At 42.1% G+C, this 13,085-nt stretch overlaps 1 protein-coding gene across 1 annotated transcript in view; it reads left to right on the top strand.

Annotated features, from left to right (window-relative positions):
* The window catches only part of LOC126176346 (solute carrier family 22 member 7-like), a 127,491-nt gene that overhangs the window by 107,237 nt on the left and 7,169 nt on the right, over positions 1-13,085 (top strand). The window contains exons 8-9 of the mRNA XM_049923498.1: positions 146-333; positions 474-708. Coding sequence (XP_049779455.1) covers positions 146-333; positions 474-708 — 423 coding nt within the window. The remainder of the gene's footprint in view (positions 1-145; positions 334-473; positions 709-13,085) is intronic.

Raw genomic sequence — 13,085 nt, 5'->3', positions numbered from 1 at the left:
GGAACTGAATTGAAGTAGTTCTTTTCATTCCATTAAAGGCACGCTAACCTTCTTTTCAAAATACTGTATTGCAGAAAACTTACTAAACAGCTTTAGTCATTTAATATTTATCTGAGTCTTATTCAAAAACTATCTCCCTTTCTAGTGTCTGGGCCTGACTGGATGGTGAATTCAGGAGCTGTTCTCTTGAGGTTTTTCAGTTCAATGTCGTTGTTTATCAACGTTATCCAAAGCATGGAAATCCATCCAACGTGTGTCAGACAGATTGGTTCTGCCATTGAGTGGGCTGTCATCGCGGCCATGATTGGAGTTGCGCCATATATTGTGTACTTGGTACGTTTTGTAGCCACTGTCACACTTTCCCTATTATGGCTTTACTAATGCACGTGAAACAGTAAATGTAATTTTTCAGATAGGCCTAATTTTATTACATCCTAAAGTTAGTAAATTTCTTAACGATTTGTTCTTTGCAGGGTGAGTTGGTTGATCGCCGGTGCCTATATGGTGTGCTTGGAATTCTCCTCTTCTTGGCAGCTGTGATAACGTCCTTTCTTCCAGAGTCTTTGCACGAGAGATTACCAGAGACTCTCGAAGATGCTACCAATTATGGTGCCTGTCAAAAATACTGGAGCTTACCTGTCATTAAAAAGGGATGGAGATCCGCTACTTACATGCCTGGCTTATTATTTCTTAACAATTTATGCTTCAGTATACCTTTTACCAAAGTCATATTTATGCTTTTTAACCTCTTTCGCACTCTGTTCATAATTTGTGGATGTGATCTCGGCAAACGGCTGAGTAAAATTGCGCTGATGACCTCGATGTTGAGCGCCCATAAACCCCTCCCCCCCCCCCCCCTGAGTAAAATTAAGAAAGAAAGAAAATTAGCACACACCGTACTTAAAACAGAACATTAATTTCTAGCTTTGAAGGTTGGTACACCAATTAGAATATAAATTAATATTCGCACCCTTTCATATCATCATTGTTAGACTCACTTCGTAATGAGCAGCGTACCAAATTTATTTTCGGTGCCTCTGAGAGAGAAGACATGAGTTGTTTTCACTGTAACCTCACCCTCTAACACTTAGATTGCCTGAAGATATTATTTTTGTGCTCTCCTGTGCGCAATCGTTCATACTAATCGTAAGAAAGACTGAAAACTTTATTGCATTATCACATGGCAACATTAATCGGTCGCCACCACACTTCGTCTGGAAATCTTCTCAACTACTCTTATAGGGTTAGTCAGGAAGATATATTACGGTATATTGATAATTTTTACTTATGGACCGTCTGACAGCAACTGAATAAAACACAATTTTAGTGCCATACGCGTTTCGCCTTTATTTTCTGCAAGGTATCATCAGTGGCCTGGAATATGTACATATGTTAGTTATTTAATTTACATTTTTGTGACTGTGCCTATAGGTTATAAACAGTTCTGGTGCTTGGTATTTCCTATTAAGTAGTAATGTTTTGAACTCTACTTACAGGTTGCATGGACAATTTCTTACATATTGCGCTCCTGTTGCATTTTTGTTGTTCTTCTTCTTCTTATGAACGCCAATTAGCGGTTTTCCCCACATTCCAGAGCACTATGCACTGAACACTTGTTTTAATGCAATGTTTTGGTTTCTGTTGCCGACTGTCAAATGTTTTTGCCAAAGATCGAATGTTATTGCCAAACTTATGGGTGTAACTACTGAAGTATCTGTGGTCTGTTCGTGTATGCATTTGTGTGTGTGTATGTGTGTGTGTGTGTGTGTGTGCGTGTGTCTGTATTTTGGTGCGAAATATTTTTTTTTTTGTCTTCGTGTGTATGTGTGTGTGTGTGTGTGTGTGTGTGTGTGTGTGTGTCCAGATGGTGTGGGGAAGAGTTTTTTTCGTTTTATGTTATCATTTCCTTTATTAAGTGTAGTATGAAACAAACCATTCCACATTTGCAGAGCATTTAAAACACTATAACCATCATCCTACAAACATGGAACAAGAAATGAAAATAATGAGAATAAGCAACCATGACAAACATCTTATACAAACGCAAGAAAACTTCCACAACCAGAAGGCCATAGCAGAAAACAAACATGTGATAAATGAACAAACACACATCAGCACAGGCTCCCTACTACACATAATAAAGGAAATGATAACATAAAACAAAAAAAAACAAAAAAACTCTTCCCCACACCATATGGACACACACACATACACACACACACACACACACACACACACACACACATACACACGAAGACAAAAAAACAATTATTTCGCACCAATATACAGACACACACACACACACACACACACACACATACAGAGCACAAAAAAATAAAATAAAATAGAAATTTATCACACCAAAATACACACACACACAGCACAAAATAAATAAATAAATAAATAAAATACAATAAAGTAAAATAAATAGCACACCAAAACACACACATACACACACACACACACACACACGCACACACAGCACAAAAAATAAATTAATAATAAAATAAAATAAATAGCACACCAAAACACATACATACACACACACACACACACACACACACACATACATACACAAACGCACACACAAATGCATACACGAACAGACCACAGATACTTCAATAGTTACACCCATAAGTTTGGCAATAACATTCGATCTTTGGCAAAAACATTTGACAGTCGGCAATAGAAACCAAAACATTGCATTAAAACAAGTGTTCAGTGCATAGTGGTGTGGAATGTGGAGAAAACCGCTAATTGGCGTTCATAAGAAGAAGAACAACACCAAAAATGCAACAGGGGCGCAATATGTAAGAAATTGTCCACGCAACCTGTAAGTACAGTTCAAAACATTACAGGGCTATTACAAATGATTGAAGCGATTTCATAAATTCACTGTAGCTCCATTCATTGACATATGGTCACGACACACTACAGATACGTAGAAAAACTCATAAAGTTTTGTTCGGCTGAAGCCGCACTTCAGGTTTCTGCCGCCAGAGCGCTCGAGAGCGCAGTGAGACAAAATGGCAACAGAAGCCGAGAAAGCGTATGTCGTGCTTTAAATGCACTCACATCAGTCAGTCATAATAGCGCAACGACACTTCAGGACGAAGTTCAACAAAGATCCACCAACTGCTAACTCCATTCGGCAATGGTATGCGCAGTTTAAAGCTTCTGGATGCCTCTGTAAGGGGAAATCAACGGGTCGGCCTGCAGTGAGCGAAGAAACGGTTGAACGCGTGCGGGCAAGTTTCACGCGTAGCCCGCGGAAGTCGACGAATAAAGCAAGCAGGGAGCTAAATGTACCACAGCCGACGGTTTGGAAAATCTTACGGAAAAGGCTAAAGCAGAAGCCTTACCGTTTACAATTGCTACAAGCCCTGACACCCGATGACAAAGTCAAACGCTTTGAATTTTCGGCGCGGTTGCAACAGCTCATGGAAGAGGATGCGTTCAGTGCGAAACTTGTTTTCAGTGATGAAGCAACATTTTTTCTTAATGGTGAAGTGTACAGACACAATGTGCGAATCTGGGTGGTAGAGAATCCTCACGCATTCGTGCAGTAAATTCGCAATTCACCAAAAGTTAACGTGTTTTGTGCAATCTCACGGTTTAAAGTTTACGGCCCCTTTTTCTTCTGCGAAAAAAAAAGTTACAGGACACGTGTATCTGGACATGCTGGAAAATTGGCTCATGCCACAACTGGAGACCGAAAGCGCCGACTTCATCTTTCAACAGGATGGTGCTCCACCGCACTTCCATCATGATGTTCGGCATTTCTTAAACAGGAGATTGGAAAAGCGATGGATCGGTCTTGGTGGAGATCATGATCAGCAATTCATGTCATGGCATCCACGCTCTCACGACTTAACCCCATGCGATTTCTTTCTGTGGGGTTATGTGAAAGATTCAGTGTTTAAACCTCCTCTACCAAGAAACGTGCCAGAACTGCGAGCTCGCATCAACGATGCTTTCGAACTCATTGATGGGGACATGCTGCGCCGAGTGTGGGAGGAACTTGATTATCGGCTTGATGTCTGCCGAATCACTAAAGGGGCACATATCGAACATTTGTGAATGCCTAAAAAAACTTTTTGAGTTTTTGTATGTGTGTGCAAAGCATTGTGAAAATATCTCAAATAATAAAGTTATTGTAGAGCTGTGAAATCGCTTCAATCATTTGTAATAACCCTGTACTACTTAATAGGAAATACCAACCACCAGAACTGTTTATAACCTATAGGCACAGTGACAAAAATGTAAATTAAATAGCTAACATATGCGCATATTCCAGGCCACTGATGATGCCTTGCAGAAAATAAAGGCGAAACGCGTATGGCACTAAAATTGTGTTTTATTCAGTTGCTGTCAGACGGTCCATAAGTAAAAATTATCAATATACCGTAATATTACACGCAACTGAGGAAGACAGGACTACAAAAGTTGAAGATGTCAGGAAGATATAGTTAGTAGCATTTCGTATATGTGTGCGGTGTCTACTTTTTTCTAACACACACACACACACACACACACACACACAGATGTATATAAACACACACTGAAGCGCCAAAGAAACTGGTATAGGCATGCACATTCAAATACAGAGATTTGTAAACAGGCAGAATACGGCGCTGCGGTCGGCAACACCTATGTATAAGAAGTGCCTGGCGCATATGGTGGAACAGTGGTGGTGTGGTGTATCACGAATTGCTTCCCCGAGGTGTAACCACAACTGCTAACATTTATCGTCAACAACTGAGACGTCTTGGAGACGCAGTCCAAGAATAACGACCAGGAAGACTGCATTAAATGATGCTACTCCACGATAAAGCCCGCTCGAATTCTGCTAGACTGGCAAAAACGATATACAAGAGTTGCGTTGGGAAGTTACTGCACAACCCGTATTCGACTGATATTACACCTCCAGACTGTCACCTTTTCCGCTCTCTATCGAACAGCCTTCAAGAAACTTCTTTCCGGATGAAAATGCACTCTGAACGGGCTCGATGAGGTCTTCGCCTCAAAAACACGTGATATCTATAGCTGCGAATCGAAAACTTACCCAAACAATGGCAGACTGTTGTAAATGGTGAAGGAGAATATAATATTGACGACTAAATTCCCTGTTACGGTTATCAATTGTGGTATTAAACTTACGGAAAAACGATATGAACTTGTGAAACAACATAATATGCCGCGGTACTTACTTCATTTTGAATTATCAAAATCACTATAATCGATATCGAAAAGAGAGTCAATTCACGATCAAACCCGCCAGGTTAGTCGAGAGGGCTAATGCGCTGCTTTCTGGACTCGGATAGGCGCGCCGGCCCCATATCGAATCCGCCCGGCAGCTTAACGACGGAGGCCGGTGTGCCGGCGAGCCTGGATGTGGTTTTAGGCGGTTTTCCACATCCCTCTAGGTGAATACCGGCTGATCCCCACGTCCTGCCTCAGTTACACGGCTCGCAGACATCTGAACACCTTCGCACTATTCCATGGCTTACACTAGACACGGACAGTTGGGGTACACTAATTCCGTCTCGGGGGGGGGGGGGTATGGGGTGGCGGCAGGAAGGGCATCTATCTGGCCGCCTCTTCAATTAACCTTGCCACAGCCGATTAAGCATGCCGACCCTGCGTCATTGCGGGAAAAGGCACAAGCAAAAGAAATGAAAGAAAGAAAAGTCAATTCATTATCAAGCTGTGGTATCAGTCTACTACAAGGTGCAGAAGAGTAAAACTTTGTTATCTAATAGTTTCTTCAATATGTAAAGAGAAAAACTGCTTAGAGGGGAAGTATTTAACACAACCAGTAAAAGTTGTACTGAGAAACTAACAACAGGAACAGATGTAGCTTTACTTCCGTTCCATAAAACAGTAACCAAATTGACTAAAGTCAGAACACTTTCGTGATGCGAGAATGACAAGGTGCCACGTTACTTCTACTGACGTGGAGTCGCACATATGCAACGTACCTACTATGTATCTGTTATGCCAAACGTCACGCCGCCTGTGGTACTTTGATGGCCGTCTTGTCAAGATGCGCACAGAGAAAAAGCGGACTATCTGCGCATTGGGTCCCAGTTCGACGCGGCTTAACCCAGCGCGGAAAATATCACCTTGTTATCTAATGAGGCGACGCGCTGTGCTGACATGATCTCAAACGATTTTACAAAAACTAATCGGCAAAAAAAAAAAAAAAAAAAAAAAAAACCATTACGTTACTTATAGCTCTATATGTCATCCTCATGGACAGGTTCCCAAAATTTCGATAATGGTCGTACTTATTGTGCTGTTCTCACTGAAGTAAGGCGCGGCGCGAAATTCGAATAAGTTTGCAATGATAAATATGCGTCGCTATGATTTTGCATTTGGTTCGTATTACATCATATGTTGCTGAGAATGAAATTTAAGCAAAGCAAAATACTGAATTAGCCTTAGCAGAAGTTCTCTACCTGTCTCCAAACTGGAGAAATCACGCCTCCGACTGTAGCCACATGAGAATGAAATATTTATAACGTACGTTGTATCTCGTAAACCGTTCGAGATACCGAAACGAGATTTTGGCAGGTGATGATCACGCCAAAAAGAGCGTGTTTTGCTACATGGTTAACATACGGAACTTCTTTATCCACGACGGTATAGCAGAAGCTACGGTTTTTATTTTATTTTTTTCCATCCACTACTGCAATTTTTTTAAGACTCTTCGACAGCTATAAGGAGGAGAATTTGCTAGTATAAAAATAAAGAGGAAATTCCTTATCTTATACTACAGCAAACCGACACAGTGAGGTTTTACGTAAGGTATTGACCACACTGACCGCATATTGCTCGTTTAATAAAAGACTTAAGTTTCAAGATTCTGTCGCATAGCAATTGCAAGGCGAGTTTGTGCAATTTATAATGTGTTTTGGCAGAAAAAAGCAAAATTAAACCGCTCAACAAGAGAAATGTAGCCATTCCTCATAACTGATGAACCTTCCTCAGAAAAGAAATGGTTAACAGTTCAGGCAAAAATAAATCGGGACGGAAATAAGTACATGTGTGCCGTTCACCAGATATAAAAACCGATAACTCAAGAACGAAGTGAGCTATCGCTCTGCTCTCAGTTCTAAATAAAATTTCGATGTCTTATCTACATTTAACACACGACTACATATGAGCTGAAAGCAACCATATATGCAAAGTTTACGCAATGCGTTTTTACCTCCGCAAACCCTTGAAAATTTCGTGCAGTGCTTTACTTAATTTAATGCAGCATGGTACCTACGACAAATAACGGCAGCATATTTACTCCCTTATCGAGTGAAGGTATCAGACTGTAAGATGTGAAAAATTAATTTTCTCACCCAATAGTTTTCTTAAAATCGGACGATAAGTACGTCATAGCACTCAGCAAGTCAGCATGGAGGGAACTGAGCCCACTGTGCATGACTATCCAACGGATATAAAAATCAATAACTCGAGAACGAAACTAGCTATTGCTCTGCTCTCAATTTTAAACAAAATTTCGATATCTTATCTACTACATTTATTACATGGCAGTTTAAGGGCTACAATTAACAACATGCAAAGTTTACCACTGCAAACTCTTGAAAATTTTGTGCAGCGGTTTACGTAATTTCACGCAGCGCAGCAACTGTGACAAATAACAAAAAGAAATTGTCTCATATCGAGTGAAAATAGCAGACTTTAAGACGTGCAAAAAGTCAATCTTTTCCACCTGATAGCTTTTTTTAAAGTTGGATGACAAGTAGAGACCGTATTATAAGCATTTACATGTTGCATATTCATTTGCATCTTTGGTTCCTTTTCATCGGTTACTGCATATTTTAACTAAAAACTAGTCGCGATGCATATTTTCGCTCTATGTTTACCATATTTCAAAAATTTTGATGGGTGGTCTCTAGCTGGATCTAGTTTTGATTTCTCACAGATTGACCATGAGCTAGAACTGCGTGCAGTCGCTAACCCAGAGGCCACTGCCTAGCGACGTCATTACATAAGAGGAACAGGAACAGGCAGACACAGTCAATGCTCCTCCTCCCGCACCCTCGGTTATTCCCCACTATTGGCAACAATTAAATTAAACTACGCAAGCTTTTAGTGGGACGCCCATTGTTTCAGTTTAACTTTCTATTTACTTGTGGCAACGGCCTTGCCGCAGTGGTTACAACGGTTCCCGTGAGATCACCGAAGTTACGCGCTGTCGGGAGTGGCCGGCACTTGCATGGGTCACCATCCAGGCCGCCATGTGCTGTTGCCATTTTTCGGGGTGCACTCAGCCTCGTGGTGCCAATTGAGGAGCTACTCGACCGAATAGTAGCGGCTTCGGTCAAGAATACCATCTTAACGGCCGGGAGTGCGGCGTGCTGACCCCACGCCCCTCCTATCCGCGTCCTCCACTGCGGATGACGCGGCGGTCGGATGGTACCGATGGGCCACTTGTAGCCTATATACGGAGTGATTTTTTTCTGTTTACTTGTACACAAATGAACGTGTAGTGGGTAACGAGTTGTGCGCTATGTCACCTGAGAAAAAAGAAAAACGGCTTTACGTGGATATCTGACCATCTTGGAACATTTACATTTCACTCGGCCTCGGCTATCTTCAAATGGTTCGACGCCAGTCGTCGTGGTCGGCAGGAGATCGGCGGCCCCTTAGACGTCTTGATATAGTGCACAGTGTTGTGCCCGACGTCCTTCGGTATGCCTGGCGCCGTGGTTAACGCTGGAAAGTCTTTCAATAGTGCGACATACTGATTGTCAGTGGCAGTAATCAGCTGGGCAGATTGGGCGGATGTCTGGCGCTGGAAACCTGTGGCCGTCAACCGTGCGATCTGGTTCACAAGGTGGGTGTTGGTCATATCTGGAAAAAGGTTATAGAACACCAAGAAATCCGTCCTAATATTGGCTCTGCCGCATCCGCCACCCTGAAATTCCAAAGGAACGTGCAGTGGAGGCCAAGATACATCTCTATTCTGTGCAAGCCATACGTTGCAGTAGGCGGGTTATTTGCCGTCGCCAGGCAAAACGACATACGTGGTCGGCACTGATGTAGCGTCATACGTGGGTAAAGACATAAGTTGGAGCGAGTATCACTCAAGTTCTTATACCCGGTGTGTCGATCGCTGATGGACAGGTACTGTGATGTTGGCCAGTAATCAGGCGAAGCACCTTTGTTCAACTGCTGCTGGCATTTGGGAAAGCGCACGGTTTGGCACAGCATTACACACGTTCCCCAAAATGCTGGTGGTACCAGGGGCCCTATTCTGTATCGTTCATACCGATCGGTGTAGTAGGTTTTCCTCGGTACTGACGTCATTTTCGGTTCTGTAGCGAAATATCCTATTCAGTAAGATTCTGAGACCTGTTACCGAACGGTCCTCCCACCGATTTTACGACAATTGTACCGAGAGGTTTTGGATTTCGCTGTGTCCCTGTCAATCGGTGAGCTGTGGTTTATGTACACTTATAATTTGTTATTTTAAACATATTTAGCGGTTTTAGCTTTGGATTTAGTGATTATGTTACTCAAGAATCACCAGAGGACGCATCCGGTTGGAAAGTGAGTGCATAATAGACTATTTTCCTTAGTTAGAAATATGGTTAGGTTAGGTTGTTACAGTGAATGATTACAACCAAAAAGAAAACGTTTTCGATCAATATTCTCTAAAAATACGTGTTATTTTAATGCAAATAAGAGTTTGAAGATCAGGAAATATCAAGACATCGGCTCTGCTTACGTATATTACATGAGTGTGAACTGACGTTACTAGTGACTTTGTGTACTTTTTCCCAAAAATGGTTTAGTTAGTAATTACCAAAACGTGTTTACAACCTTCAAGTAACAATGGAAAGCAATTATGTGAAGTCTGATTTGGAAACCTTCCAACCTATTACGCATTTCTGACTTACGCAGAATCGTTTGGCAACGAAGTCAGCCTACGTTCCTCTCCCCAATAGTACAAGAATTGAGCAATGCGTAGCTGTTGTTTAGCATTGCAAAGTGGTTAGCGCGTGGGAGTGCTATACAAAACAAGGGTTCGCGCACGGATGGGTGCAAAAAAAATTTTTTTTGTCCTCTTCATATATGCAACACGTTCTGAGACATTGTTATTGGTGTAAGTTAAGATTTTTCTGCAATATTCGTTATTACTTACATGTAAGAGCGCGCTTCCTCAATAATGATTTCGTGATTCCCGTGCGTTTAAAAAAACGAAATATGAAAATGCTCGAGATGAAGTTGCTGTGAGTGAAACAACTGACAGTGACCTTTATAGTTTTTCTGGTCATAAATAATTCACCATTTTTTCCGAATATGTAGCGATTTCCGAGTATGAGGTTAGACAGGAATCTAAGAGCACAACTTAAATTACTGGGAATGTAACTAGCAGCACTCATTTTCATATTCTTGCTTGTCACAAGTATTTATCTGTGATCGAAACCTCAACAACAGTAGACTGAGATGAAAGATCTCCGCTGTAATATTTGTAGACAGTAGCACCATATACGAAACATTTTCAATCATGAGATACGTGTTATAAACTTCGACGAACTGCAGGAGCCCTCGAAAACACGTTTTTTCAATTTTGTTTTTGAGACCCAAATCATTGACGTATCATGTAGGGAAGTGGGCTACTTAATCATTTGGATCTCTAGGAGCGAGTTATAACCACATTCTGTTTATCTTCTTATTCTTTGAAACTCTCAGAATCAATTTTTCGGGTGTTTTTATAGATGTATTAGAGCAATGTGGTACTACACACTATTCCCAACTCAGTTCCGAAACGTAAAATCCAAAACACGATGTCAGTGTGAATGAGAATAAGATGACATAATGCAGCATTTCCGACAATCTGCAGAATACAGTCAAATATGCTATCTTTTCGGTACTTTGAAGAATAGCGCGCCTGTGTCGTCTGCTAGCCGCTTTGTGTTGGTGGCGCTGTGCGCGCTGCAGTGCGCATACGCGGATCTGTGGCCGCTTGCTTTTGATTGGCTTGTGCGACGCGAACCGACAACAGCGCTTTGTTTCTCTAGACCCGAACGGCATCCCTTCCGAAATGCATACTGAATAACGCAGGGGCTTTAATTTGAGCACTAGACCATTCGGTGCTCTTGAGTACCGAAATGATCGGCACAATAGCGGAAAGATACAGAATAGGCACCCAGCACACGTCTTTCTGTGCATCAGGTGATGGTGCAGGCGAGAGGAATGAGGCCCTGCTGCGGGAGTGTCTCCTTTATCTTGGCCGGCTGTGATCTCCGACGCTGCAACACACTACCAGCTGGCTACTCTGTTGAACCAGTTGATCGACCTTCTCCGCAAATGCATCGTATTCAGCTTGCGCTACTGTGGTGGCTGCACTCACGCACAGTGCGGCTGATACAGTAACAGGCATGGGTGAGACTGCATCCAGCACCTCGTCAGCCAATTCTGCCACTGTGTCTAACGACATCTCCCATTGCTTCGCGATAATCGTCTTGATAGATGGAGGTAAGCGAGTGCTCCAGATTGTACGAGGCGTGTTTTTGAAATAAGTACCGTTTTGAAACTAAAAAAGGATGGGCTAAGATATCTCAATAATTCTATTTTTACATGATAGCCCGTACCTTAATCTACGCACTGACGGCATGACAGTCTGACTCTTCCTTGCTTACTTTGTGTACTGAATGTTTAAAATGCCTCCGATAATCGTGAGTCCCGCCGACTGTGAAGTACGGGCTGTTATAAGATTCCTTAGTGCTAAAGGCCTAAAAGCGATCGATATTCATTGTGAGATCTGTGCAGTTTATGGAGAAAACATTATGAGTGATAGAATGGTAAGAAAGTGGGTGAGAGCTTTTAAAGATGGCCGCTCAAATGTGCATGATGAACAATGGAGTGGGCGTCCTTCAGTCGTTAATGAAAGTTTGGAGCAGGAAGTGGGCAATAAGGTGAAAGAAAACAGACCTTCCTAGTGTTTCTCATAGTGTTTTGTATGGCATTGTGAACGAGCACTTCAATTACCGAAAACTGTGCGCATGTTGGGTACTGAAATTGTTGACAGATGTGCACGAAACCAAACGTTTAGACAGTGTATTGACTTTCCTTTTGCGGTACCACAACGACGGTGATGATTTCTTAAGCCAAATAGTTACGGACGATGAAGCATGGGTGGCCTACATCACACCAGAATCAAAGCAACAGTCCATGGAAGTTGAGCAAGGGCATCGTTTTGCTGCAAGACAATACCCGTCCGCATGTGGCGAATCAGACCAAAGATCTCATCACATCTTTTCGATGGGAAACTCTAGATCATCCTCCGTACAGCCCCAATCTTCCTCCCAGTGACCACCATTTGTTCCTGCACTTGAAGAAACATCTGGGTGGTCAGCGTCTTCAAGACGATGACGAAGTCAAAACAGTGGTGATGCAGTGGTTAACAAGTCAGGCGGCAGACTTCTATAGAAGGGTATTCAAAAACTGGTACAACGTTATGACAAGTGCCTCAATATTGACGGAAATTATGTAGAAAAGTAGATTAACGTACAGGCTTTCATGTAAAAATAAAATTATTGAGATATCTTAGCATGTCTTTTTTTTATTTCAAAACGGTACTTACTTAAAAAAAACACGCCTCGTACATAGCAGATGACCATGTACGGTATTAGCATCAATTTTACTTCTAAATGCTGCAGATACTGTGATGGTCTTTGGTCTCCAATATCTTCTTGAGTTAGTAACTGACGGAAGCACTCTTCTTGCGATGCAGATACACGGTGGATCAGTTCCGTTTTCAACCTTTTGTATGCATTCCCTTCAGGTGGTGCAACGATATCTTCCTCTCCTGCCGCATATTGCTGCTCCAATTGGCTCACCACCAATGAAAATTTAGATGTGTCTGCGGTAACGCTTGGATAAATGAAATTTGTTTCTACCTGGACAAACCACAGCGCCAGATTTTGTGGCCAGAACGGCAGTAGCCTCACAGCTAGTCTAGATACTGTCAAGTTACCATCCACTTGATTCTCATTCATTCATTACTGGTGTTACGTGTGTGCAGGAATGACCAGATCACATCGGTGTCACCACTA

This window comes from Schistocerca cancellata, chromosome 3, assembly GCF_023864275.1.
Source record: "Schistocerca cancellata isolate TAMUIC-IGC-003103 chromosome 3, iqSchCanc2.1, whole genome shotgun sequence".
Taxonomy (NCBI): Eukaryota; Metazoa; Arthropoda; class Insecta; order Orthoptera; family Acrididae; genus Schistocerca; species Schistocerca cancellata.
The sequence above is the reverse complement of the archived record's forward strand: the minus strand, read 5'-3'. Positions and strand labels throughout refer to the sequence as shown.